At 49.9% G+C, this 26,935-nt stretch overlaps 11 protein-coding genes across 11 annotated transcripts; 7 read left to right on the top strand and 4 right to left on the bottom strand.

The window, feature by feature from the left end:
* Positions 1–311: 311 nt before the first annotated feature.
* On the bottom strand, positions 312–3,298 carry P175DRAFT_0502816 (serine/threonine-protein kinase). The gene is made up of 6 exons (XM_040897476.1): positions 2,940–3,298; positions 2,701–2,844; positions 1,875–2,640; positions 1,384–1,799; positions 968–1,332; positions 312–895 (listed from the first exon to the last, which is right to left on the bottom strand). Exons 1-6 carry the CDS (start codon positions 2,959–2,961, stop codon positions 698–700), a joined length of 1,911 nt encoding a protein of 636 aa, XP_040750683.1. The 5' UTR covers positions 2,962–3,298; the 3' UTR covers positions 312–697.
* A 194-nt stretch (positions 3,299–3,492) lies between these two features.
* adaB (chromatin-binding transcription regulator ADA2) lies at positions 3,493–5,599 on the top strand. Its single transcript, XM_040897475.1, has 3 exons — positions 3,493–3,782; positions 3,849–5,249; positions 5,302–5,599. The coding sequence occupies exons 1-3, from the start codon at positions 3,498–3,500 to the stop codon at positions 5,368–5,370; spliced, it is 1,755 nt and encodes a 584-aa protein (XP_040750682.1). The 5' UTR covers positions 3,493–3,497; the 3' UTR covers positions 5,371–5,599.
* A 1,197-nt stretch (positions 5,600–6,796) lies between these two features.
* Positions 6,797–7,996, bottom strand: P175DRAFT_0524880 (uncharacterized protein; the record flags this gene model as incomplete). The annotated part of the gene is made up of 3 exons (XM_040899395.1): positions 7,727–7,996; positions 7,429–7,666; positions 6,797–7,363 (listed from the first exon to the last, which is right to left on the bottom strand). Exons 1-3 carry the CDS (start codon positions 7,789–7,791, stop codon positions 6,797–6,799), a joined length of 870 nt encoding a protein of 289 aa, XP_040750681.1. The 5' UTR covers positions 7,792–7,996.
* A 262-nt stretch (positions 7,997–8,258) lies between these two features.
* On the top strand, positions 8,259–9,186 carry P175DRAFT_0440396 (enoyl-CoA hydratase/isomerase family protein; the record flags this gene model as incomplete). Its single annotated transcript, XM_040894017.1, has 2 exons — positions 8,259–8,487; positions 8,588–9,186. The coding sequence occupies 2 exons, from the start codon at positions 8,259–8,261 to the stop codon at positions 9,184–9,186; spliced, it is 828 nt and encodes a 275-aa protein (XP_040750680.1).
* A 371-nt stretch (positions 9,187–9,557) lies between these two features.
* Positions 9,558–10,718, bottom strand: P175DRAFT_0441756 (mannitol-1-phosphate 5-dehydrogenase; the record flags this gene model as incomplete). The annotated part of the gene is made up of 1 exon (XM_040894088.1): positions 9,558–10,718. One exon carries the CDS (start codon positions 10,716–10,718, stop codon positions 9,558–9,560), a length of 1,161 nt encoding a protein of 386 aa, XP_040750679.1.
* A 4,709-nt stretch (positions 10,719–15,427) lies between these two features.
* Positions 15,428–16,908, top strand: P175DRAFT_0517584 (SDR family oxidoreductase). The gene is made up of 5 exons (XM_040898989.1): positions 15,428–15,605; positions 15,663–15,714; positions 15,784–15,916; positions 16,001–16,291; positions 16,357–16,908. The coding sequence occupies exons 1-5, from the start codon at positions 15,584–15,586 to the stop codon at positions 16,861–16,863; spliced, it is 1,005 nt and encodes a 334-aa protein (XP_040750678.1). The 5' UTR covers positions 15,428–15,583; the 3' UTR covers positions 16,864–16,908.
* Positions 16,909–17,120: 212 nt separating this feature from the next.
* Positions 17,121–18,647, top strand: P175DRAFT_0502811 (mitochondrial 37S ribosomal protein bS1m). Its single transcript, XM_040897474.1, has one exon. It carries the CDS (start codon positions 17,171–17,173, stop codon positions 18,575–18,577), a length of 1,407 nt encoding a protein of 468 aa, XP_040750677.1. The 5' UTR covers positions 17,121–17,170; the 3' UTR covers positions 18,578–18,647.
* Positions 18,648–18,985: 338 nt separating this feature from the next.
* On the top strand, positions 18,986–19,631 carry P175DRAFT_0510565 (40S ribosomal protein eS17; the record flags this gene model as incomplete). Its single annotated transcript, XM_040898519.1, has 4 exons — positions 18,986–19,006; positions 19,082–19,207; positions 19,297–19,494; positions 19,557–19,631. The coding sequence occupies 4 exons, from the start codon at positions 18,986–18,988 to the stop codon at positions 19,629–19,631; spliced, it is 420 nt and encodes a 139-aa protein (XP_040750676.1).
* Positions 19,632–20,026: 395 nt separating this feature from the next.
* P175DRAFT_0502810 (Rtr1/RPAP2 family protein phosphatase) lies at positions 20,027–21,156 on the bottom strand. Its single transcript, XM_040897473.1, has one exon. It carries the CDS (start codon positions 21,100–21,102, stop codon positions 20,140–20,142), a length of 963 nt encoding a protein of 320 aa, XP_040750675.1. The 5' UTR covers positions 21,103–21,156; the 3' UTR covers positions 20,027–20,139.
* A 542-nt stretch (positions 21,157–21,698) lies between these two features.
* Positions 21,699–25,859, top strand: P175DRAFT_0558847 (SH3 domain protein; the record flags this gene model as incomplete). The annotated part of the gene is made up of 3 exons (XM_040900872.1): positions 21,699–23,834; positions 23,905–24,000; positions 24,055–25,859. The coding sequence occupies exons 1-3, from the start codon at positions 22,064–22,066 to the stop codon at positions 25,857–25,859; spliced, it is 3,672 nt and encodes a 1,223-aa protein (XP_040750674.1). The 5' UTR covers positions 21,699–22,063.
* A 148-nt stretch (positions 25,860–26,007) lies between these two features.
* P175DRAFT_0295893 (uncharacterized protein) lies at positions 26,008–26,774 on the top strand. The gene has a single exon (XM_040892795.1). The coding sequence runs from the start codon at positions 26,156–26,158 to the stop codon at positions 26,564–26,566; it is 411 nt and encodes a 136-aa protein (XP_040750673.1). The 5' UTR covers positions 26,008–26,155; the 3' UTR covers positions 26,567–26,774.
* The last annotated feature ends 161 nt before the right edge of the window (positions 26,775–26,935 follow it).

Below are 26,935 nucleotides of genomic sequence, written 5' to 3'. Positions count from 1 at the left end.
AAAGATGAGATTGAAGAAAAGATGCTCTAAATAGGGACCGTTCAGGGTAGTAACTTGGTTGGGAAATCAGCCCATATGCATTCGTCCTTATACGAACGCGAGTTTTGTTGAAACGGTTGAATTGGATCAGACCAGCAGATCGGAAAAAAAGGGGGGGGGGGGGAAGATAGTCTGGTCGCCGAATAGAGACAAAGCATAAAAAATACATGAGAGGACTTCACGGCCCATGCACATTTTATTGTTTTGTTCCAAAGGCTGTTATGGGAACTGACTCAAGCCCTAGGATTGATATGTAGAAGTGGTGTATAGTCAAAAAAAAAAAAAAAAAAAAAAAAAAAAAAGAGGAACAGAAATTTGCCCGAGTACGAGGGGAAGAAGGGGAAACGAACGGGTAGGGGCCTGCCTGATTGTATCTCAAATGCAAACGACAAAAAAAGGAACAAAAAAGACACAATTCGCTCAACTGAGATCACTGCCACATAGAAATCCAAACAGGATATCTCTGTATGCTCCGGTTCGAAAGGAGACACAATAACAATAAAAGAACATAGAGCAGTGGCCAGTATGTGGCAGGATATGCATAGGTAAATGCTGAAATGCAACGATAAACTTGGTCAACGTTATATCCTGGTTGGTACCTTGAAGCAGAGCATGTTCCGTGTTTGGCCAAGTTGGCCATTCACAAGATGCAAACGATTTACTCAGGGATACTTGCAAAGGACGGGTCCCTCACACTGCCACCGGCATCTCCAAGCCCAGCAACAGGTCGGTTGTATGACCAGCCCTCGAATTGTTGCTGCTGGGTTGACGACAGGAGAGGTCCGTCTACGTAGGAGTCTTGAGGAGCTTCCTGGGTGAACTCAACGTCGAAGTTGGTGGTGTCACGAGCATCAGTCTAGAAAGGTTAGCAAGCGGTTTATTTTATTTATTTTTTTTTTGATAGACAAAAAATTATATCGTCACGTACCACGTTGGGTCGGAAGCTAGGCTCGTACTTCCTCTGAAGTAGCTTACGCCAGTCGATGTTGGCAAAGAAGTGATGGGATTTAATTTCCGCCGCGCCATTAGCGCCAAGTCGGCGCTGAGGGTCACGATCAAGCAGACGTGTCAAAAGGTCACGAGCGGCAGGCGGGACAATATCGCTGCTGGGGAATGTCAATGGCTCCTGCAAAATCTTGCGGTACATGTCATTTGTGTTCTCGTCGTAAAATGGAGGAAGACCAGTCAACATTTCATAAAGGAGGACACCTAGCGTCCACCAATCGACGGTCTTGGTATATCCATTGCCGAGGAGGAGCTCGGGGGCTAGATACTCTGGAGTTCCGCAGAATGCTACGCCGGGTGTTAGCTAGTCGAATCATACGGGATAGAAGAGGGCCTTACTGTTTGTTCGGTCTTCATCCTTCATGTCTAGCTTACATAGACCGAAGTCACATAGAGCAATGTGGCCGGTGTAGTCGAGAAGAATGTTTTCCGGCTTCAGGTCACGATAGATGACCTTGAAACCATGCAAGCACTCAAGAGCACATAGCAACTCAGCTGTGTAGAAACGGGCTCGGTTAATGTCAAATCGCTGTTCACGTTGCAGGTGATGGAACAGCTCTCCGCCGTTGACGAAAGCGAGAACCAGGTACAACTTCTCAGGGGACTGGAAGGAGAATTTCAGGGGGACAATGAAGGGATTGTTGATCTGGGCAAGCACAGATCTCTCAGCAAGGGTGTGAGTGACCTCTGACCGTGAAATAATGTGCGCCTTGCGGATAGTTTTGAGGGCATAGATACGACCGGTGTCCTTCTTCCTATTGGATATATTAGCACTAGGATCTTCAGGGGTTGATTTTAACGCCTTGGGGGGGGGGGGGGGGGGAACTAACATGACCTGCATGACCTTTCCGAAACTGCCCTTACCAACGACTTTGAGGAGGTCGAAATCCTCGAGCTTCAGACTGCGCTGTTTATTCTCGACAAACGAAACCCCGATTTTGATGGAACCGGTACCAAATTGAAGGTCCAACCATTCTGCTCCAAGCTGGCCCAGATGACGTTCCTGCGAGGCGTGAGCAGCAGCAGCCTTTTGATTGTCCTTTTTGCTCAACTTGGGGTCGTCAACGTATGGTTGGGCTTCTTCAAAGCGAGGGTGCACTTTGACTGCGCCGAGGAAAATATCCTCACTACGGCCGGCACCTTGGCGAGCGGCGGGGTTCCGGAGATACAACTGAACGTTCAGCTCCGTCTTCCGTGACACGTCAAACTTGAATGCGGTATTGTCACCAGCCCACAGAGGGCTTTCTGGTGTTCCTGAGACAGCATCGACGAAAACCTGGTTCTTTTCGAAATCTAAGAGAGCGTAAGGAAGGTATTTTGTCGAGTACCGACCGTGGATAGTGGGGGCGGCATTGATGCCTCCACTTGTGGACTGCGGGCGGGTACTCTGCACAAAGGAAGACGCTTGGCCGTGCGTGGAGTGAGAGGATGATGAACTGGGGCGCATCGCGTAGGCGCCATTATTCTGGAAATGGGAGTTGAAGATCTGCTGATAGTGCGGCGAGAGGGCGAAGCTGCGACCTTCATGCAAGGTCACGATCAGGATACCAGGCTTGACGGGAGCTACAGGAGGGGAGACGAGGGACTCGGAGGCATCTGAGATCACATGTTAGATGATTCATGGAAAATAGGGAGCCGACGGGGGAGGGTGCGTACTGATTCCATTGGAATTGTTTGACGAGACGGTTGCAGTCTGAGAAAGTGCAGGGGTGTCTTCTCCGGAGTCACCCTTGATGGTAGATGTGGATGAGGATCTGGTAAAGGATTGGGTTAAAGGAGCCAGGTGGGTTTCCTTTAATTCTGGATCGGGGGAAGGGAAGCGTCAAGGGTCAGTTGCTGGAACACACATGGGGAGCAGAGTTTAGGGGAGGAATGGGAAGACCAACTAAACATACTTTTGGTGAGTTTCCACGACATGGTGAAGGGCGGTCTAATGTCTGCAGGACGGAGGGAGGAGTGGGAGGGTGTTGACGAGATAGGAGTTGAAGAGACCGATCTGGTGAAGACGAGGGAGGAGGAAATGAGGAGCGAAGATGAAGATATGAGGCAGAACTCAACCGCTGCTGACCAGAATTGACGAAGAAATGAGGATATGCAGTACCGCCACAGCCACAGCAAGTCAGCAAGACAAAACAGAGAAAGGGAAGACTGTGGACGATCGGGAACTAGTAGCGATTGGACCGCAAAAACAACGGGATTAACGAGAACCAACCAGGGCCAGGAAGAGAGTCGAAGCGAAGGGAGGGAGGTGAAATGACCAGATAGAGGGGAAAGAAAGAGAAAGAGAGGAACTGAACTTAAGGTACTTCTAGAAAGGGGAGGGAAAAGGATTCTGATTGGTCACGGGATGAAATGTTGCCTTGGGGTCTTGAATTGTCCTGAGGCAGGAATCGCCACTGGGAGGCTGTGCAATGACTAATAATGTACATAATGAGTTTCCTCTTTGGGCCTTTATGAACACTATGCTACCTAGTCAGCTGCGGAGACATCACCATCCCTTTCACCTGCCGAACCTTTGCTGCCCCTCGACTGGGAATCTTGCGTCGAACTTCCTCCCGCTTTTGCCCTCTCGCTTTTCTGGAGGGCTCGCAGGTGTGGTTGAAACGGATCTGGGTACTACGGAGGATGAAAGGACCCCGGGATCGATGGGCGTAATACGAAAGAAGACCGCCTCGCGCGGCACGGAAGCTGGGACCAAATATCACTGTGATATCTGCTCTGTGGACGTGACTTCGACTGTATGAACCTCCTGTATTTTCTCCCCTCTGCTCGGTATGGACGCCGATCTGAATAATCTCTCATAGGTTCGCGTGTCTTGCGCACACCCCTCCTGCCATGAATACGATCTCTGCGTTCCCTGCTTCGCCGCCGGCGAAAAGTCGAAGAATCATGACCCATCAACGCATCCGTATCAGGTTATTGAACAGAATTCGGTCCCGATATTTGAAGAGGATTGGGGTGCCGACGAAGAGCTCTTGTTGCTCGAGGGGGCCGAGATCTATGGGTTGGGCTCTTGGGCTGATATCGCGGATCATATTGGTGGCTATCGAACCAAGGAGGAGGTGCGCGACCACTATATTAGCGCCTACATTGGCAACCCGAACTTCCCTCTGCCGGAACGCGCCGATCCAGACAACACGCGTCTTTCCGACTCCATCTCAAAGGAGGAGTTCCAGTCGAGAAAGAAGCGGCGCATCGAGGAGCGCAAAGAGGCAGCCAAGGCGGCACCACCAACTACACCCAAACAGAAACCCACAGCCAGTGTGCCAGCCTGCCACGAAGTTCAGGGCTACATGCCGGGACGATTGGAGTTCGAGACGGAATTCATGAACGATGCCGAAGAGGCGGTGCAACATATGACTTTTGAACCGGGTGCGGGTGAGACAATCAATGGCGAAACGGACGCAGAGATGGAACTGAAGATGACGGTCGTCGATATCTACAACTCGCGGCTTACCGCACGAATGGAGCGCAAGAAGGTTCTGTTTGAACACGGGCTTCTTGAATATCGCAAGAATACAGCATTGGAGAAAAAACGCACCAAAGAGGAGCGGGACCTGCTGAACAAGGCTAAGCCGTTTGCCCGGATGATGAACCATGACGACTTTGAAGAGTTCAGCAAGGGTCTGGAGTACGAGCACAATCTACGACTGGCCATCTCCCAACTACAAGAATGGCGGCAAATGGGAATCGGGGATCTCAAGGGAGGAGAGAAGTACGAGCAGGAAAAGCAGCAGCGCCAACAGCGACTTATGCCCCAAGGCGCATTTGACCGGTTCGCCAGCACCCGGCCGAAGCAAAACCAGCAGCCCGAACACCCCACTGCCGCCAGTCAACTAACCACCCCGGAACTCCCATTGCGACTTCAGAAAGCGGCAGGCGGGGGGGCTAAGGCCCCGGATCCACCGACCGTCCCCATGAATGATTTCGACCGGGCGTTTGCCGCGACCAACGGCGACGGCGTAGCCACGCCGCAACCCGCGAAAACCAAATATGTCATTCAACCACTGAACGGAGTGATACCCTGGAAGCTGGAGAATGAAGGAGCACCGGATCTCCACCTATTGACCCAGGAGGAGATCGAGTTGTGTAATGTACTCCACCTGCAGCCCAAGCCGTACCTCGTGATCAAGGAGACCATGTTGAAGGAGTCGATGAAGCAAGGTGGGAGCCTGAAAAAGAAGGATGCGCGAACCTTTTGCAAGGTATGTCACCGGCCATCGCTGTGTTCATTCTTCCTGTAGCTCACATCTCTAGATCGACACGACGAAGGCAAGTCGAATTTTTGATTTCATGGTGCACAGTGGATGGATCAACAAGGGGTAGTAGTAGTAGGCTTTCTTTTCTTTTCTTTTCTTATTATTCTTAATTATTTTTTTTCCCTCCCTAGCGTCTTTTCAGCACGTTCTATTCAACTGTACATACACGATGAGTGACGAAGGGAGTTCGGGGCGTTTGAGAGTCTGTTGGGTTAGAAATGCATCACTACTAAACCCACTCGCACGGAGTACAGTTTCATACTGTATAACCAGGTAGTTATTATCATGCATGGATATTATATTATATTATATTATATTATATATGTTTTCCTCTAGTCATTATTAATACTATAGAGCAGTTTAACTAGTGGTGGAGAGTACCGTACCTAGCTACATAGGTACACTGCACTGGTACGTATACTCCGTACAGTCCGTTCCGAAGACCTTCTCCGCAACTAACAAATCACTATCGGCCCTCGGCAACCATATGTATGATATGTATATGGCCTTGGTGCTAATAGTGTAGAAGCTCTGGGACACTCACTGATCACCCACCACGCACGCACTGGTCTCTAAACTGTGTACATACTAACACCTAGTCTATGTCTACGTCTACGGAACCATCATGGCGGGGATATCACGAAAACAAGGAACCAACCGACTTTCTTGGTCACATAACATGATAACTAACTAACTAAGGCTATCCTCAAGTCATCGCCACAAAAAAAAAAAAAAATGGAAAAGCGTTGTCGTTGATAAGAAACAAAAGTCTAGTGCTCTTCATGTAACTATGTATGTAGATCTCACATAGCTAACAAAATAGTGGCAAGGAAGTAGTCTCAAGGGAACACATATCCTCCTTGACCTTGACCGGCTTCATAGGTAGTAGACATCCAATGCATAGTTAACTTATAATAGTTAGCTAGGAGGTATGTTATATTACCATAACGGGTTTCTAGAAACTTGTTCCAGTTATGCTTCCTGATTCGGTGACGAGAGAAGGCAAGGGATCCGTCCACTGTTTGGGATCAGGGGGGGCCCCAGTCGGGCTCCTTCCTGGAACCGGGCGTACGGGGAGAGCCACGAAGCCTTGAAAAAAGCTGCTATCGTCAGCTGGGGTCCTGTGAGATATATGGCTTTTGAACATAGACGAGGTGTTATTGTACTACTTACTGGTTCCCACACAACTGTCGAAATGTTCGCACTCACGAAGAGACAAGAAGTTTACCCCCCCCCCCATCATACGAAGCTTCTTCGTGAGCCACCTCGAGTTTAGCAGAGTGATTGGGAGACAGCCAGTTCCACCCGAGAAGCAAGATGTCGTCTTTGACCCTGGCAAGTTGATCCAGATACGTTACACAGTCTCTTCTGGTATCCTCGTAGGCTCTGGTCCCATCGCTCCAATTCCCCCCCCAAAACTGCGTGGCCTATCTCGGTCAACTTGCCAGGGCCAAAGACGGCATCTTGCTCGGGAGGAACTGGCTGTCTCCCAATCACCCTGCTAAACTCGAGGACCCCCGAGGGCCCCTGAATGGAGGGGGGGCGCTGTTCTTCATATTGACGACTGTAGTAGAGATAAGTCGTGGCACAAAGTCCGGGTCGCCGGCCGCGGCCTGCGCCCTGGTGCTTGGACCCTGCCTGGGCTTTGGAAAGTACTTCTCGACCGTGAGTTTCTTCTCCGCACGGGAAACCTTCAGAAGCAATACTAGGAGGACCCTGCCGCCCGGGTTGCCAATCCACCAGTTCACGTCCTGGCGCAGTCGAGGCAGCGACTCGGGAACCCCACTTTCGATCACGAAATGGGGCCAGTCAGTGTCGAGGGGTCTCAGGAGGCTATTTTTGTAGGAAGTGTCTGGTTCCTTCTCGGAATGTGAGGGCGCGGCGTATGTGGTTGCTCCTGTACATACACGCTCAGCAAGGCTAATACCCATAGCCGCCAAACTAACAACGGCCTCGTCGGTAAAACACCTATGAGCCGTCGCATGTGCAGCCGTTGGAACCTTGATCAGCAGGGTTTCAATATCCGGAAAGTAGGTCAATCGAACAGAAGCCCTGCGCAGCTGATCACGGTTCTTTCACAATGGAACGGAATGATATGGCAGAGATGTGCTTGAAAGAAAGGTACTGATCTGCATCCTGCTGGTGTAAACGATTCCTGAAGGGCCCCGATAGCTTGATTACAATCCTGTAATCTTCGGAATGTGCGGGGCGGATACTGGCCGGTCATTGCCAGCGAAGCTGAAGCAGGGACAGCGTAGGACGTCGGCATGGTCTTGGGGGGTGAACGTGATGAGATCGCTGTCATCAGCGTCGACTCCTCCTCCTCCTCCTCGCGGTCCGTTGTGGAGCGTGATAGATGGCATCTTCAAGTTAGGGAGTTAGTTCACCATGATGTAAGTTTATTATAAGCTCTGGGGACTAACCTTGACGGATGGGTGGTACAGAGTAAGTTATTGTCGGATAGGATGAATGTGTCAAACTTGACCATTCAGCTAAAAAGGTGTCCAGACAATTTCTACCTGATCCAGTATTATTTTTGGTCAACATTTTGTAGATGCAAGGGTGAAGGGGGAGAAGTAGAAAGAGACAGGAGGATGGTAGGAAGAAGAAAAGACAGAGGTAGAGAAGTGAATAGTCAGATTTAGTACTTGTGTACTTCACAGAACCTATTCCCCATGTTCTCTCTATATTCACTTGGACACCACCATATCTTACTCTCTGTTAGACTTGTGAATATATATATGACTTTAGTGGTGCACAGTTTATTCAAGTGATCTAGGATTACTCAGGACACGCACTTTATATTTGCCCACGCTCCGGTACTTAGGTACCTAGGTCCTAGGTAACTCCGGCCTAGATACACACGGATACATATACTGACCAGATCCCAAACTTATCCTCAATAACCCAGACAAAAGCTCAAGGAAACAAAAGCAAAACATAACAATCATAATCATGGCATTTACTACACCCCCCCCAACACCCGAACACGCAAAGCTCTCGTTCCCAGCACCGCACGTTCTCCTGGTAACGCTCGCGCGCCCCAGGGAGCTAAACTGCATCAATTCCAAGGGCCACGAAGACCTGCACGCAGTCTGGGAATGGCTGGACGAGGAGCCTTTGCTCCGGGTGGGTGTGATTACAGGAGAAGGCCGAGCATTTTGTGCTGGTGCTGATTTAAAGGGTGCGTACTACCTACCTATCTATTCACTGCTACCTTTGCACTATTCATTATATAATATATATATATATATAATAATAATAAACGATAATGAAAAAAACAGAATGGAACAACCGTGCCCAAATCAACCCCAACAAAAGCTTCATGCCCCCCTCAGGCTTCGGCGGTCTCTCGCGCCGCAGCGGCAAAAAACCCATCATCGCCGCCGTCAACGGACTGTGTCTGGGCGGGGGCTGTGAAATGATCATGAACACGGACATCGTGATCGCGTCCGAAACCGCGTTTTTCGGGTTCCCCGAGGTGCTGCGTGGCGTGGTTGCGTGGGCCGGGGCCCTGCCGCGAGTCGTGCGCACCGTGGGTCGGCAACGGGCCATGGAGATGGTTTTGACGGGGCGGCGCGTGTCGGCGGCGGAGGCCGAGAAGTGGGGGTTCGTGAATGAGGTGGTGGTTGTGCGCGAGGAGAAGCAGGTGGTGGCCAGGGCGGTTGAGATCGCCGCGGTCATTGCCGCGAATAGCCCCGACGCCGTGATGGTGAGTCGCGAGGGAGTCAAGTTGGGTTGGGAGGGGGTTGGCGCCGAGGAAGCGTCGCGGTTGCTCCTGGAGACTTGGGAGAAGAAGCTCAATGCAGGCGAGAATATCAAAGAAGGCTTGAGGGCCTTTGTGGAGAAGAGGAAGCCGAACTGGGTGGAAAGTAAGCTGTAGGTGGACCGCCGTCGGTTTACTATACCTAGGTACTGGGGCCATATATTTCTTGGGATATCAATTGGCATTTTTCATTAGCTCAATGCGCTGCATCTAAGCAATTACTACAAATCATAACGCTAAACCCGAAATCCCATGCTACATTCGCGCCGACCCTAGATTCGCCGTATCCCATGCGTTTGAAGCTCCGTCCTGCGGTTCAACATGTTCAACGTCGATTGGAAAAAAAAAAAAAAACATTGCCTGGTGGACCGTTATAGTCGTGGTCGGCTCGAAACCCTTCATGGCAAGAGTTTTGTAAGTGTATGCGTGGAAAGAAAAAGAAGGGGCGAATTGAGTACTACTGTGGCAATCGCTGTCGGGGTGTTGCCCTACTTGGTTTCACGCTGCACAATCTCGACCCGCTCAAGGACGTAAGAGAACAACGGATGATCCGTCTCAAGATCAGTCAGATGGCTGGTGGCCTCCTCTGCTGTCTCCTCTTTCAGGATCTGGGCAAGTTCGACACTCTCCTCGTCACCGGGCACATTCTGGAAGCGAAGGGCCATTTCAATTGCACCCAGGAGGTTATCGAACTTCATGCCACGCTCAGCAAGCTGGGAGGCCGGTCCAATAAAACGTTCCTTGCGTGACAGTTTGCGCACTGGAGCCCGGCCCACACGGTCAATGTTGTCTTCCAGGTAGGGGTTAGAGATTCGGTCGATGATCTTCTCAACATAGCTCTTCTGTTCTTCTTCTGAGATGTTATGCTTGGCGGTGATCAAAGAGGCGGTTTCGTCCAGTACTTTGTGAACCGTGCTGCGGATGTAGTCGTCCTCGAGGGCTTCCGCAATGGTCTTCTTGCCACGAAGATGACCGTAGTAGGCGGTCGTGGCATGGCCAGTATTGACAGTGAATAGCTTGCGCTCAATGTAGGGCTCAAGTTTGTCCACCCAGTGGATAGCGGGAATGTTAGGATGCTGGACGCCATGCTTCTCGAAGGGAGGCTTTTCGACAGCCCACTCAAAGTACTTTTCGATCCGAACATTGAGACCGTGGTTGGGAGGCTGGTTGGGAACGATGCGGTCAATAGCACAGTTGGCAAACACTGCACGGGTCTCGAGTACTTCTTCGGAAGTCTTCGTCGCGATATGGCCCCGGAGGGTATCGGTAGCATTGATAGCATTCTCACATGCAATGACTGTCAGGGGAGCGGACATGGTACGGGCGTCGAGACCCTTTGCGATGACAGGGGCGATGAACTGGAGGATTCTGGGCCCGACAGCACAGGTAACAATATCAGCAGTTGCGATTTCTTGAACGGCGTCGGCCTCATGGGTCTTGGAGTTGATAGCACGATAGTTGGTGACGGTCTTGGTGCTTTCACCCCCAATGCTGATCTCTGTGATGTTGTACGAGGGGGTTTTCTGGATGTTTGCGATGAGATCATCGACGACATCGAGAAAGACGACTTCATAGCCGGCGTCGTGAAGGAATTCTCCCACGAAGCCACGGCCGATGTTTCCACCTCCAAAGTGAATTGCCTTGCCCATTGTGGAAGGTGAAGTGTTTGATTGGGAGATAAAAGAGTATTACCAGAATGCAGCAAGATAGGATGAGGTATAGAAGAAAGCAAGGGGAAGATTGCTGAGAGGAGTGTAAGATGGATGCTGTGTGAGTTGGGTTATGGAAGAGAGAGAAATGGATGATAATGTTGATGAAGAAGAAGAGAGAAGGGGGGAAGTATTAAAGAAGAGCGGGGGATGAGAGGATTCTTATATAAGGTCAGAGTAGTAGTAGGTCATAGCCCAACAAGGAAGGGGTGATGAGGCACTGCATTGCAGACCCAGAATCAGAACCAGAGCCAGAACCAGAACCAAAATCAGAATCAGAAACAGAAACAAAATAGAGCCGGTGAATCAAATAAGCCAGATTAACCTAACTTGGATTCTATGGTTGCTTTGCAGACGATGGTTATTGCATGAGGGTGGGGAGGGGGTTGACATTGCGCGGGGCAGAGAGACCAGTCGATACCCTGATGAAAGCGCAGGAGCGAGACCTTGATGACGTTCACTCATTCGTCCGACTTTCCGCAGATCTGGGGGGTGGGGGAAGAAACAGGATGGAAATTCCTTGCCTGTACTCTCCCAGTAACTTTTAAAGTACCTAAGTACATGGGATGAGTGATGGTGATGCCCAAGTAATAAGTAGTACATCCAATGAAGGTATATCCAGGTCGAAATCAGATTCGACACCCCGGCCCTTCCCGCCTCTTTTGGCTGCAGTTGACAAGTCTGTGCTACAATCAACGGTTCTTCTTGACTGGTTTCTCTGCTGCTATCTAGGAGAGAGCCGGGAAATTACAACCGTCTAGCCGGAAGAAAGAAATGGAGGCAACTAGTACGAATCCAAGACGGAATCTCTACCCTTAACCATCAATGGTTTATCAGAGACTCAAAAGAGTCAGACAATCCGGACCTTTCGTAGTGGATATTCCTCAGTGGATCGAGGAATGCCAAATAAGATCCACCAGTTGACGATGTCCTTACAACAATCTTATTCAGAAAGCAGAGCTGCTATTGCTGGGCCCTGTAGGTGGCTTTGGATAGTGTCGTCATCGGCTTTTGGAGCGGCGGGTCCACATGTGACGTGAGCGAAAGTCTTTTGACACTGCATCCTTGGGGATGAATTCTCAGAAACAAGAATCTTTTGAGCAATGATAGGTAGTTTGTGATCATCGGGTTCTACCTACCGCTGAGTCTTGCAGATAGGTACTAGGCATGTATACACAACGAGTCGCAGCACGTGGCCCAGTCCAATCACACACTTTCCCAACATGCATCGACCCATTCCGGGGATTTCTGTGGGTCTTTCTGTCGCAATTTACTGTTTGTTAGTTGTTACTCTCTTCAAAACGAGGCTGTTAATGTTTGTAACTTTGTGTCCAGCCCGGCCGCAGTTTGACACTTTGACTCCTATAGCGCTTGGGGTCTAACCCCCCCCCCCCCGTCCTTTCGCTCCGTTTCCTTCCCTTTCCCCGCCGTTTTCTCCCTGATTCTTCTCGCATTTCATCCGCCTACTTGATCCTAGTCAGCCTACCTCCTTTTGCATTAAGCCCTTCGATACACTACTACCTATCGGCCCGATCCTCGTTGGCCAATCCGATGTCTGGACTTGATATCTCCCCGACTCCTCCCGCCGCTTGAGCTCAGCACACCCGGTGGTGGCCTTTCCCCCAGCATCACGGCTGACTCCACTCCGTTCGAATCACTACCGCCACCACTGCCTCGACTGACGAATGGGAGCCTAGTGCGCTTTCCGATATTTGCCCACCAAGAGCACTAGCCAGTAACCACGATCAAGCTGAACTGAGCACCCATCTTGGGATTAGCTGGTATGAGAAAGGAAAAATGCCTCTTGCCATACAAGGATCTAATTTTCCGACGAGGCAAGTTACCGTAGCCTTTTAAATCCCTCTTTGGGTTGCATCGGAGCAGTCATGGCCGGTTCCAATGGCATTGTAGGGGACTTAGAACAAGCTCCTTGGAAGTTGGTTTGCACCTGTCTTAACTGAGGATTTCAAGCAGTCGCATCCTTATACGAAACCCCAAAAGTAAAAAGAACGTAGAGCGAATAGCACCCAGCACTGTAACGTCACTATATTCCAACGAAGAGATGCCCTCGGTCAAAACCTCGGGTGAAATCCTTCATGATATGAACCGAAGCTAGCTACCAATCTAGAAGCAAGCAAATAGGATGCTTTCCTACGGTATATAGATCAACGGCGGCAACTGAGTGGTTGTCTGAGGTTGCCCAACCGGGTGTCGATGTCCAGCCCAAAGTGAAGATTTCTATATGATAGGGTAATATGTACCTAGGTATATCTCCAGGGTATTTGCTGAATCAAATCCTCATAATGCATCAATTATTGATTTATTGATTTATTTTCAAAAAAAAAAAAAAAAAAAAAAGGAGAAAAAACATAGGGAGGATTACGAGATAGTCGGTGAGAGGATCGTTCCAGGTGCTCAACACGCGTCGTATTCTCGCATGGCGTCTCGATATCAAAATGCTATCTTCACCTATCCAAATAAACTTCCACGGGTGCCTTAGGAAACCCAGAACAAGTAAGAGCCATAGAGATCCGCACGCCTCAGGCTCTGTACGAATGAGATAGCAATTCACTCGGTATGATTTGCCCCCCGGACGATAAAATTTCAGTTTTGGGGAGATTCAGTGAACTTGATAATAATAATATGATGATGATATCTGGTTATGGATTACCTAGAATTGTGAGCTAAAGAGGGATTCACCGGCTTCATATATAAGAGTTGGATAGGTAGCCGCCGTGTTGCTCTGCCTGAAGAATTTCCACTTTTGTTATCATGGCAATGAGAAATATCGCCAAAGACTAGACAGATTTGTATCTACTTTAATATTCTGACACGAACACTGAGTGTCATGAAATCTTATTTTACTTTTGTACTCCGCAGTCGGGATACATATATGTCATGGAGATAATATATAAAGAGTGAATAGTGAACAGGGAGAATATCCCATCGTATTGTATGATAAAACTAGCTTGAACTTGCAATTTTCGTAAACGATAACAGTAAGATTTCAGTAGGGTGCTTTAACAGGAGATGGGGATATACAGCAACATGGTGTCCAGGTATAGCTATCTAGTACTGGGTACGTAGGTGTGGCTTCAAGTACATCCGGATAAAGTCGATAGCCGTATTTCTGGCTAGAGCAGGAGATTGAATATAATGGCGGAGTTGGATCTGAGTACTCCGTACACCCTGCACACCTCCCGAGGACTCTGTTAGCTCTCTCGCTGCTCATGATATAATCTAGGGATATATCAGGTATCCTGGGACTCCTGGGAAGCCTATCACATGAATTCTGCTTCTCTCAATGACGCCATCTATACGGGGAGTCCCTAATAAATACTGGGCGCAGGGATCATTTAAGGAGGGGTATCTCCATGCTAGCAGCCATCTTCTAGCATCGATAGAGATGAAGAAGAAATACGGAATTCTAGCAATATCATCATATAGCTACTCCCAACCCATACTAGTAGTAGAGAACCCTGATTTGAAAACTGGAATAGAGGTCTGGAAAAGAGGGCAAATCAAGTGTAGTGGTATCTCGCGTGTTTTCTTCCAGGTTTCGTTCGCGCTTATTGAAGTATCAAGCGAGATACGCTTGAAGGATGCACTTATTTAGCCGGAGCTATGCTCATCATACATGAATGGGGTTCGAGAGAGTCTTCCGTTTACGTTGCCGGGGAGGAGGATTAACGGTTGACCTCACGATGCAATGAAGTCAGGTACTTTCTTGGTCATTCATGCTATTTGATAGCATGTATCCCTATGCTTTGAAGATCCTGAGTGGTCTTGTATAGATCCAGGTTCGTTTCTTGGCTGGGATCTCCTCCAAACCTGAGACTATTGCGTCTAAAGCAGGTCGTCTCGGTTTCCTTTGGTAATTATTCGAATTGATGATAGACCTGGTTTTCTACGCTCACCGCATGCCATTTCACAGAGAGACAGTATCCGATATCCCTTTGGCACCATGAACGCCTTGGTTGTGTCTTTATTTGATTCCCTATCCAATACAATCATAGCCATTGGATACATGCCTTGTTCCGTTGTTGGAAAGTTCACTGATTGAAGGGTGGTCCCCAGAAGGTAAATCCAGAGCTGTTGCTTGGTGGTAATTGCATGGGCTTGCATTGGTGATCCTCCATTTAAATATCTCCGTCGCGATCGGATGCACCGAGTTTCGCAAAGAGTTATCGCTTCGAAATTTGCATGCCACGATCAACTTCACACTTCAGTCTAGGATTGCACCGAGTATTAACTTAGCAGGTCGCGACAAAGTCTCAGTAGTTTGAGCCCTCTCGGATATGTGAGGAAACCGGGGGAATATCACGGTGATTTGAAATCGACCTGTAGCTGCTTTAAGCTTATTCCCCGAGGCTTTTATCTCCGCCAAATATGAGTTTTTTAATCTGGACTATGAGTCAATGACAGACGTTAGCATCCCCTAGGCTCCACTAAGACCGCGTCTGGCGATTGCGGGCCTTTTATGCCATGGGTGTGGCTCTCTTTGGGGCGGCAAGGTCCCGGAGTTAGGTAGACCTTGTATTTTTAACCCGGTGATAATTCCGAATAGTTGACACAAGTACCTAGGTAACTTTGTATACACCGTGATTGTCGTAGCAGCGCCCTATCACAGTTGACTGACCATTGTAGGTGGGGGAGATACGAAGATTAGAGAGGGGTAATGGGTGTCGCAATTGAACATCTATAAAGTCACCACATGTATATTACAGCCATTCACAGATTTGGAATTGCAGACTATAGACCAAGTTGAAACAAAAAACACTAAATCAAACCACCAGAAAGCAATCATGGGCAAAGTACTGTTGACTGGTACGGAATCAGCTTCGAAACAGCACTGCGAAACAAAAGCTAACCAATTGCTTATAGGAGGCAGTGGCTTCATTGCCGCTCACACCCTCGATGTGTTGCTCAATCATGGGTAAGCGCTGCAAGGAGAACTTCTTCACAACATTTACTTTGAGCTTGAGCTGACTGGGCGCGCAAATAGCTTCGCGGTTGTGACCACTGTTCGATCCGACCAGAAGGGACAAAAAATCCTACAGGCGCATCCCAGCACACCCAAGGAAAAGCTATCGTACGTTATTGTTGAGGATGTAGCGCAGGAGGGTGCATTCGATGAGGTACTATCAATTTCTTTCTCGGCATACTCCCAGTTTTTTCCTTGTACAAGTTCACCTTCTCCAGATACTAATAATCCAGTATAGGCTGTCAAATCCAGCCCACCCTTCGACTATGTCCTTCACACCGCATCTCCGTTCCACTATAATGTCCAGGATCCTGTCAAGGACTTTTTGGACCCCGCAATCAAGGGAACAACGGGCATCTTGAAGGCCATCAAAGCTTATGCCCCCACTGTGAAAAGAGTGGTTATCACATCTTCTTTCGCCGCCATGACCAACGTCAAGAAGCACCCAAAGGTCTATAGCGAGGAGGTTTGGAATCCTGTAACATGGGAGGAGGCACTGCATCCTTCCCAAACCTACAGGGGAAGTAAGGTAATGAGACTACCATGACTCGCGCGCTCTTAGCACGTCAAGCTAACGAACATTGTCATTTCCAGACATTTGCAGAGAAGGCTGCTTGGGAGTTCGTCGAGAAGGAGAAGCCAAACTTCGATCTTGCAACAATCAATCCTCCCCTCGTCATGGGCCCAGTCGTTCACTACCTGAACTCACTTGATGCTATTAACACCTCCAACGGACGTATCAGTAATATAGTGCGAGGTCTTTCCAAAGACGCCACCCCCCCAACGGCCACATTCCTTTGGGTAGATGTCCGAGACGTTGCACTAGCTCACGTTCGAGCTATTGAGGTCCCAGAAGCTGGTGGCAATAGGTTTTTTATCACTGCTGGAAATTATGCGACGAAGGATATCGTCGATATTATCCGGAAGTCTTTCCCCGAGCTTGAGGATAGGCTACCCCCAAAGACAGACCCCAGTGACTTGCCAGATGATGTGTATGGATATGATAACTCAAAATCTATCCGGGTTCTAGGAATTAAGTATCACACTTTGAAGGAAGCAGTGGTTGACGCTGTGAAATCATTGTTGGCCATTGGTGCGTAAACTGGACGGGATTCTTTAGATAGCATATAGAAAGAAATATAATCCCAGCTGGTAAATCAATTTCTCGATTTATTTGTTATTATTAAATATGTACCATAGGCCTCGAATTAAATTTCACAATTAAGTACGGATTCCAAGGAGAAACCCAAAAAAGGGCAGGGAAAGAAAATGCGCTTTGGGTTCTTGTCGCTATCCGTATAAATGGACTTGGCAATTTGTGGATTCGCAACGCTCCGGAATCCAACTTTTTCTCCAGCTCGTGTCGGAGAAGACAGTTTGTAGACAACACAATTGGCTGTCAACTGTCATGGCGTCGGCCAAATTATCACCGACAGCAAATTTGCTGCGGAAGTCTCGTCTGTTTGCACTTCCGCAAGCCTTGACTCCTCCCCCAAGCCCTGCGACCTCGAGAACTGTCCGTGAATCCGACACCTCAACCCTCCCTCATCCTATCAGAGCATCCATTGTCACACCAGCGTCGTCGCTAGCAAGGGGAGACTGGGGTCTCAAGCGTGCCCTTCCGGCAAAATCGACGTCTCTTAAGTCATCTCGGCCCGTTGTCAGGATCAATGCCATTGATACCTTCGAACATGTTACCGACTTCGAATCCGCAGCAGATCACACCGTGACTCTGGAGAAATTCCAAGAGCTTCATATGCCGATATCCCTTCCCTCAAAAGTCAACTATGCCACGAGCATTACGCCAAGACATCAAAGTCCTTTTGAGTCACACGTCGACAACACAGAGGCCAGCAAAGGGTTGGAAAAGCCGGGAGCCAAACAGTTCAGGCATACTGGCCCATGGCTTGCAGGACAGACGGAATCGGAATTCAACGCATATCTGAACAACGTACGGAAGAAGAAGCCAGAGCTGTTAAAGAAGCTCCGAGAGCTTTTTGTCGCGAACCGGAACGCTGAGCGACGGAAGCAGGCTCAAGATAACGGGGAGGATCTGGAGACTCTTGCCCCCGTTGAGATCACTGAGCAAGACTTTCAAAACTACCTCAAGTCCCTACGTACAGATCCCTTTTCTCTCGGCCCGATAGTCTTCGAGTTGCTGGATCTCCCTTCCCCTCCCGCGATACCCAGCGACCGGATTGGCCAAAAGTATTACCAGTCTCCCGGAACGAAGCTATCCTCGGCAGAATATGCTGGCTCTGGACCTCCAAGGACGCATCCTTCAGCCGGTCTGTCCTATGCACGATCTCATGCTCTGATCTACAACCACCCACAACACGGGCCCCAGACTTACCAGCGCCCCGTGGAGGCACGTATTTTGCGGCCAAAGGGTAGATTCAAGGGCAAAACCTCCAAGGCAATTGCTGGTGTGGGTGGTATTGCAGTGGAGGATTTGAATGCTATGACATTCGTCGAGCAGGGCGCACCGGCCGGCCTGGCCTCTTTCGATGCAACCATCCCCGGTGGTGCCAAATACTGGGTCACCCCTATCCGAGCCTCCGTTGACTCCAGTGGAAGGATCGCACTGGCATCCTACCGCGCTAGTGCTGCCTCCAAGGCTCCATATGACATCCAAGAATACAAGAAGACTTCCCCTACTCGCGGAATGGACTTGTCCGAGTTTGTTCGTGACCGTCAGCGATCAGTCCCCAGACTGGATAGAGCTCGCACTTCTGCGAACCCCGTCCAGGCACAACAACCAGAGCAGCCCACCGAGGATATTGCGAGGAGCCTTCTCAAGAGTCTCAGCTCCTAGTGTGCAATTCGGATACTTCCTCCAATCACTTTCCTCTTTTTTTTCTCAGTATGTGGTTGGGGGCAACGCGTTGACTGTACGATTAGATTAAGGGATGGCAAATGTAAAGAGTACTCCTGTTTCTTTTATTTATTTATTGTGTGATATACAGCAGGCTACACTTCTATATTTTGTGTAAATTGAAAATCAATCGAGATCTTTATCATTCAGCGCGTTTTTCTTGAAGGTAGTTAGTTGTTGTAGAGTCCGAAAAGCGTAAGACTATACGGCGGTCTTGGCGTAGGTCACGTGGGCGGTCAATTAGGGCAAGGTTCGGCACCGCTTGGACAGCGACACAATTGTTAAATCCCGAATATTCTTCCAGCTCGCAACACTTGTCAATCAGCCAGCAAGCCAACAACCGCCAAAATGGGTCGCGTCAGGACTAAGGTGAGTTCATGAGTGAAATCAACTATGGAATCGCTGTTGAATGCAAATAACTGATTAATTCCCCCCCAAATATAGACCGTTAAGAGATCTGCCAAGGTCATCATCGAGCGTTACTACCCCAAGTTGACCCTCGACTTCGAGACCAACAAGCGTGTCTGCGATGAGATCGCTATCATTGCTTCCAAGCGTCTTCGCAACAAGGTACGGATTCACTGATATATTGGGCTGTAATGAATGGCCTGCCAGGAGTAGGAAGTAAAATGCTAACATGAATTTTTGTTGCATTTCAGATCGCTGGTTACACCACCCACCTTATGAAGCGTATCCAGCGTGGTCCTGTCCGCGGTATCTCCTTCAAGCTCCAGGAAGAGGAGCGTGAGCGTAAGGATCAGTACGTTCCTGAGATCTCCGCTCTCGATGTCTCCCAGACCGAGTCTGGCCAGCTCGACGTCGATGCCGACACCAAGGATCTCCTCAAGAGCCTCGGCGTAAGTCCACACCCCTGAAATATCTCGGTCGACTAGACTGGTCGCTAACGAGTTTGGTTTAGTTCGACACCCTCAAGGTCAACGTTGTCAACGTGACCCAGCAGCAGCCTGAGCGTCCTCGCCGCTTCCGCGCATAGAGGCCTAAAAAGTTTTTATGATTAAAAACCTCGGTTGATCTGTGGTCGGTCCGATCATGTTTTCGTTTTTTTTTTTCTCTCTCTCTCCCCCACCCAATGGCTGGCTTGCCGGCTACCTTTGCAGTTTATAGGAACAGCATATGAGAAATGAAACATGATTGCTGCTGAGAAAGGTGTCGCCGATTCCCTCTGGGATGACGCTTGATTGCCAATTATTTCTCCTTGTGTATTGCTTGGATCTTCTACGGAAGATCTGTAGGTGCTCGATTCTACGGGAATGGGGGCTCATGCATGGTGAAGGGCTGTTTTGCCTATATATGCGTGCTGCTTGCGGCTCCTACGGGTGTGCCATTCTACGTGGTTATGGAGAAACGGTGAGTTCGTATATTTATACTTGTATTATAACCTCTGGGTATCATAGACCTGTAGAACGCCCTAAACGCAATATAAAAAGAAGAAGAATAAAAATTTACCTCCGGCGCAAGTCTAGATGTCGACCGGCATGATATTACGGCTCTTGTGGCATATAACCTTCGATGGAACCGCCCTTCTCGTCTCCAGGTCGCATCGCTGGCACTGTGACGGTGGCATTCGGGTTCATGTTTTCCTGAATCTGGACATTGACTCTGCCCGTGTGGAGGGCTGGGTTGAGATCCCCCCGTTCCAGGGCGAGTTCTCGAGACGGCGTAGGGTCCTGCACCGAAAGCTTCATTATCTCGTCCGCGACCGCACTCGGTTCCGGGGTCATGTCCATGTGCAGATTATCCAATTGACCAAGCACCTCCTTATAGGAGGCTGGATTCCGCGGGACGGCTTTGCCCTTCTGCGCGGCTCTCCCTTCCTCGAGAAGCAAAAGCTCCTTGGCCCGCAAGTCATCGGCACGCCTCTCCCACACCGGCTCCTCGGCCAACTGCACTCGAATGTACATTGCTCTCTCGGCGCATTCGTCCGAACACCACATTTCCACCTTCTCCCGCGGGACAATATTCATCTCGCGTCCACGACCCCCGGGTCCACTGCCCCTTGCGCCCCAGGTGATGCGAAAGGTACCCCTGGAATTATCCTTGCGGTGTTCGCGGGGGCAAAGGCCGTATCCACATAGGCCCTCGATGTTCCTCTCCAGAACCAGATTATCGTAATCGGCCGGCTGGAAGGGTACCAAGGCGGCTTTGAACTTGTGCGCGTCCTCGGGAGATGGGGCGGCGGGATCCGCGGACGGGGAAGAGGGAAGCTCGACCAGTTCCAGGATTCGGTTCAGAATGAGATCCTGGGTGTCCTTTTGAGCTTGGATTCGGTTGGCATGGTGTAGAGCGATCGCAAGATGACGCGGGTCGGGCTCTGGTTTCGAGGGCTTGCGTTGGGGTTTTAGTGGCGAACGACGAGCATTAGTAGGTCGAGAAGCTGATTGTCGTGAGGAGGCGGCGTGGGTAGAGGGAAGGGAAGTTTTTAAACCGGGTTGATCGGAAGACATAATTTGAAATTTTATCATGTATTTATTTATTTTATTTTTTAGAGGGACTTGACGACTGTGTTGTGTTGTGGAGGAGGAGGAAGAGAATTGAAGTTAGAAGAGACCACTAGGATTTTGTTTGGGTTCGGCCTGAGGCAAACCCCAGATTGACGCAACAAGCAGAAGCTCCAGTTAGTGATGACGAAGGCTTTAACTATAGTTACATGATTCTTCAGATATATGTTCTATAATTCTTTCTCTTTTTATACCATCTACTAACTATATAACATAGTTATATATACACACACATATATATATATATATAATAATATATATATATATATTAACTGTGGCAGTGTGCGCTTCTGCCTACTCCGTACTCCATCTTATTACCCGCCGATCGCCCAGTGGTAGCAGAGAAGTTGGTAGTGTGTCCCCGCCAAAAAGGTGATATTCTTCTTCCTGCCTCCTCCTCTTCTCTTCCTCTCCTCACTCTCTCTCTTTCTTTCTCTTCATTCTGTTTCTTCTCCCTCCCTTTCCTCCCCTTACCTCCTCCCCCACCCCCCTTTTTTTTTCTTTTCTTTTTCTCTTTCCCTCCGCTGCTGCTCGTGTCTTCCCACTCTTGGCATTGACCCTGGAAATTTGTCTCCTTTCCTGCTTATTGTTCCTGTAAGTACTCCTATAACTATGCCTGCCACTTTCTTCCCTTACCCACCCCCCCTTTTCCCCACGACGCACACATACCCGATCTACATCAACCTAGGCTGACATATCATTTCTCCTAACTAACTAACTATCTCTCTTGGATCTTTAGTAAACGCATATCCTCCTGCATATGTCCCCATTTATCCGATCTGTCACAAGTCTGAACTCCTGCTACTCTCGAGAACTGGAGGTGTCCACTGTTGGTTATTTGCGTCATTTAAACCACCCCTCCACTTAGTTCCCTCGTCACTCGACATCTCCCCCGCCGCCTTCCCAGATGTCCCGCACGCCTTTCACGGTCCGAGCGGTTTTCGAGTATTCTTCGAGCCACGATGACGACCTTAATTTTGCTATCGGCCAGATCATAACGGTCACCGAGGTGGAGGACGATGATTGGTATTTTGGCGAGTATACCGATGAATCCGGAGCCAAGACAGAAGGCATTTTCCCAAAGAACTTTGTCGAAAAGTATGAGCCGCCTGCTCCTCCGCGACCAACACGCCCGAGTAGGCCGAAGAAGGAGCCGGAGGTTGTGCCACAACCGGAGCCTGCTGTTGTGGAACCCGCTTCGCCGCAAAGCACTCGTTCGCTGGAGCCTGAAACAGAGGTAGCTCCTGCACCGCAGACAAGAGCCGTACCTCCGCCTCCCTCATCCCCCCCTGCTGCCGTGGAAAAGCCGGTGGTTGAGCCTGCGCCTCTCCCCAAGCCCGCTCCCGCTCCCGCTCCCGCCGCCGTGCCTCAACCCTTGACAAGCGAACCTAAGGAACCGGCACCCAAACCCTCCTCAAAAGCCCCTCCTCCTGCAGTCGCGGAGAAACCTACTGGCTCGTCGTTCAGGGACCGCATTGCGGCCTTTAATAAATCTGCTGCTCCTCCAATTGCGCCGTTCAAACCGGGGGGCTACTCGTCCCAAAGCACTTCCTTCATCAAGAAACCATTTGTTGCGCCTCCCCCCAGTAAAAATGCATACGTCCCCCCTCCTCGCGAGCCAGCTCCGAAGCTCTACCGGCGGGAAGAAGATCCTGAGGTTCGAGATCGCCCTGCACCGGAGCCCCCGGTTTCCGAAAGCCGGCCTGGTCCGGTTGAGGGAACGGAGGATGGTACAGAGGACCAGCCCAAGCCAACAAGTTTGAAGGAGCGAATTGCTCTCCTACAGAAACAGCAAATGGAACAGGCTGCTCGGCATTCTGAAGCAGCACAGAAGAAGGAGAAGCCAAAACGCGCCCCTAAGAAGCGCATTGAGTCCCAGGACAGTGCTCCCGGAGAGGAGCCCGCAGTTGAAGCCGCAGAGTCGGTTGATACTGAACGCGATCACAGCGCGGATACAGTAAAGGCTAACGCTCCCTCTGTGGCTCAGCCAGCGACACAACACCCAGCAATTCATGAACTGACCAGTGATACGAACGATGCCGATGATTCTGCTGCCGCCGATACGGAAGACGCCGAGGAAATCTCTACAGGAAAAGAAGAGTTGGATGAACGTTCCCGTGCTGCTGCGACAGCAGCCCGGCCTGACGCCCACACCCATAAGAGAGATGAACACGACGCAAAGAAGAATGATGATGAGCCACAGGGAGAGGAAGAGGAGGAAGAAGAAGTAGTAGTAGTAGAAGAAGAAGAAGCACCAGAAGAGGAGGAGGAGGAGGAGGAGGAAGAAATAGACCCCGAGATCAAACGCAAGATGGAACTCCGCGAAAGAATGGCCAAGATGAGCGGCGGTATGGGCATGATGGGCTTCTTCGGGCCTCCTGGCGGAATGCCTCTTCCTGGCGCTGCTCCCCGTAAGCCCAAGGCTCACACTGAACCTGAGAAGGCCTCTGGAGAATCGGAACCCACCACGGTGCCTAGTGCACCTCCAGTTCCCATCATGGCCCTCCCAGGTATGAATTTGGGTAGGCCAATCGTCAGCCCGAACGTTGAGAAGGGTCAAGACGAGGTCCGATCAACTCATTTAGGTGACACTCCTGATGTTGCGGAGGGTGATGAGGACGGGTACGAGGAAGAGCCGCCTCGTCGCTCTGTTGACAAGCCACTGCCCTCTACCCAAGGTATGCAGCAAATTTCTCGTTTCATTATCTCCTCGACGATGCTCTAACTTGTGATTTTCTCGCGTGATAGAGCGCCGAGTGCCTCCGCTGCCACCGATGGAAACACGCCCTGTGCCACCGTCTGCCCCTCAGGATACGCCTTCGTCTCCTCCGCCCGTGCCAGCGGGTGAGTTGAACCATTTCTAACCATCATCTACCCGTACTAATTCTGCTAACCTAGGGCGCCCAGCTCCTCCTCCTCTTCCCCTGACCAGAAGCCCTACTTCTGCTGATCCTGGTGAAGAATCAGATGATGAGCTCTCTGTGCGCGCGAAGAGCTTGTCTCTAAACGCTGTGGCCGCCGATCAAACTTCAGAATCAGCACCACCCGTCCCCGAACATTTTGATTCCCGTCACTCATCAACACACGAGGTCGTCTCTCCAAAGTCGCCCACATTTCCTTCGGAGAAGAGGCTCAGCCGTGTTCCTCCACCTGTTCCTACCAATCCACCAGTACCAGCTCAGTCCCGTCCACCTCCACCACCTCCTCCGGGAAACATCAGACGCAGGTCTACTGCCGATAGCCGCACTAGCGCGATCTCGCAACCTCGTCAGGCTGGTGAAGATGTGGAAGGTGAAGTTACCGAATACGAAGGCGACTATGACACAGACATCGCATCTGGTGCGAAATTCAAGGATGCTTTGAAAGCTCATGGACGGGATTCTAGCCTTGATGAAGGGGCCATTACGGATGATCACTCCCTCCAGTCTCCCCGAAGCCCTCCAGAGACTCGTCTCCCACCACCTCTTCCACCTTCTGCCCCTAGGGCAGTTCCACCGCCTCCCCCCTCGCAACCGCCGAGGAGTGCCGGAAGGGCCTCTGTGGATATGCCCCGCGCACCTCCGCCTCCCCCACCCCAGAGAGAACTCTCCTTTGGCGGCGGTGATGATGAGTATGACCCATACCGTTACACCGCACCGCAACATGGGTTGCCCGCACCAAAAGCTCCCTTTGTAACAACAGCACGCTCAGAGATACCATCCGCTGCTCCGCATCCTCCTCCTCCTCCTCCGCCGGTTGACGATGATTCAGACGAGCTGTACGATGCCTCCCCTATGCAACCCCCCGCAGAGGTATCGACCCCCTTTCCACCCAGCATGCCTCCAACTGCCATTCCTCCACCCACTCCCCGCAGCAACCGTGCGTCTGTAGACATTTCCCGAAGTCAGCCGGCCATACGGAGATCCATGGATGTTGGCCGCCCATCTATTGACCAGGGTTTCATTGCCATGGAGTCTGACTTGGCAGAAAGTTCCTTATGGTGGTCGAAAGCGAATACCCTTCCTCCAGCTTTCCAGAATCGCCAGGATATTCTGTTTGAAATTGAAGAGTCTAGTTCCTCAAAACGAGGCGGCAAAACTACAGTTACCAAAGATGTGTATATCTTGTTCCGTGATTACTCGCAGACTATCATTTCAGTGAGCTATGATGCCCGCAATCCTGCCGATGCATCTTTAGAGCAGCGCCATGAGGCACCCCCTCTCCAACCTCGCCAAGACCAGTTGGAGAATGCTCATGTTAAGTTTGGCTCTCGTATCTCCGATGCTGTCAATAGAATCCAGAATACAACGGTCTCCGATGGCACTCCTTTTGGTCTTATTAAGCACTTGCTTGGCCCTCTTGCGGATGCTCTACGCCCGGTCGGTAACCGTGCGTATGGTGCTCTGGTATATTCCAACATGGCCAATGCCTCCGTCCAACAAAACGATGAAATCCGCCCCGGTGACATTGTGAGCTTCCGCAATGCCCGCTTCCAAGGGCACCGCGGAACAATGCACCAGAAGTACAGTGCAGAGGTTGGCAAACCTGATCACGTCGGAATTGTCGTTGATTGGGATGGGACTAAGAAGAAGATCCGTGCATGGGAACAGGGTCGTGAAAGCAAGAAGGTTAAAGTCGAAAGCTTCAAGCTCAATGACCTGCGCAGTGGAGAATGCAAGGTCTGGCGTGTCATGCCTCGGGGCTGGGTTGGATGGGAGAGTTGAAAATGGAACAAAAAACAAAGCACAAAAACAAAAAAAAAAAAAACAAAACCAACCAGTGGACGAACGAACGAACCAACCAAATACCTAATGCATGATGATGAGCTTGACGTGGGACCAGCCTCCCGAAACCCTCCACGATGACCAATTGACGATAAATATGCATAGAAAGGGGAGGTACAGCATGATATTTGTTGTTATTCTCCTTTCCTTCTCCCTCGGCTATGGGAGCCTAAGATACTTGAACAGAAGATGGGGTAAATTACTTGATTCCGGTATATTTTAATTCTTCATGGTACATGAATTACACCCTCGGGCCCTATGTGTCTCTCTGCTCGGGAAGGATTCGATCTTCTTGTTCTGTGATTAATGAATCTCCTTTTAAATATAGCATTTCTTGTTCCATGTACCTATTCTATTGGCCTTGCCCTTGTTTTTTCCAGCCATGTACCTTGACTGTCATTCGCTTATGTAGCCATGTTCAATGTATCTTGTTATTGCTATTCACTATTTGGCCAGACCCTTGTCCTGGGCAGATGTATTATTGTATCAATAATAATCTTTTTCACTCTTCTGGGTCTCATCTAGCTTCTCGAGCTTTGTTTTTCTTTCATTACTGTAAGTCCCACGCTTCGCTGCCTGCACCAGTCACTATCTCATTCACCAGGGCAGTGCAGCCCCAATCTCCGTCAGGATACTTTTCCCAGTAACAGTCATGTCTCTATCACTGGAGACAAGAGACTGTGGTCTACTGCCGGTCCAAACCTAATGGAGATGTCCGATAGCCACTACAGAAAATATAGTTGGAGAGAAAAAGGTAACTGCTATAGAGAATATAGTTATGTATCAATCCTGACAGATAAAGTCATTCTCTCAGAACTCGCACCTAGTGCTGTATAAAGGACAAATTGATATAAATACATTCATTTCTTATTGTACTATATAGTAGATTTATTCCACATTTTGGTAAATGGCCACCATTAGGTTCGATGAATAAAAACCAGGCCGCCAAGATTCTTGCCCCAGGCAGGACTGGCCCGTGCACGCAGCTGGTGGGAACTCGACCTCTCACTTCGTTC

The sequence above is a fragment of the Aspergillus ochraceoroseus genome (genome assembly GCF_002846915.1).
Source record: "Aspergillus ochraceoroseus IBT 24754 chromosome Unknown P175scaffold_6, whole genome shotgun sequence".
NCBI classification, from domain to species: Eukaryota; Fungi; Ascomycota; class Eurotiomycetes; order Eurotiales; family Aspergillaceae; genus Aspergillus; species Aspergillus ochraceoroseus.
Note: the sequence above shows the minus strand (reverse complement) of the source record. Positions and strands in the feature narration are given on the sequence as shown.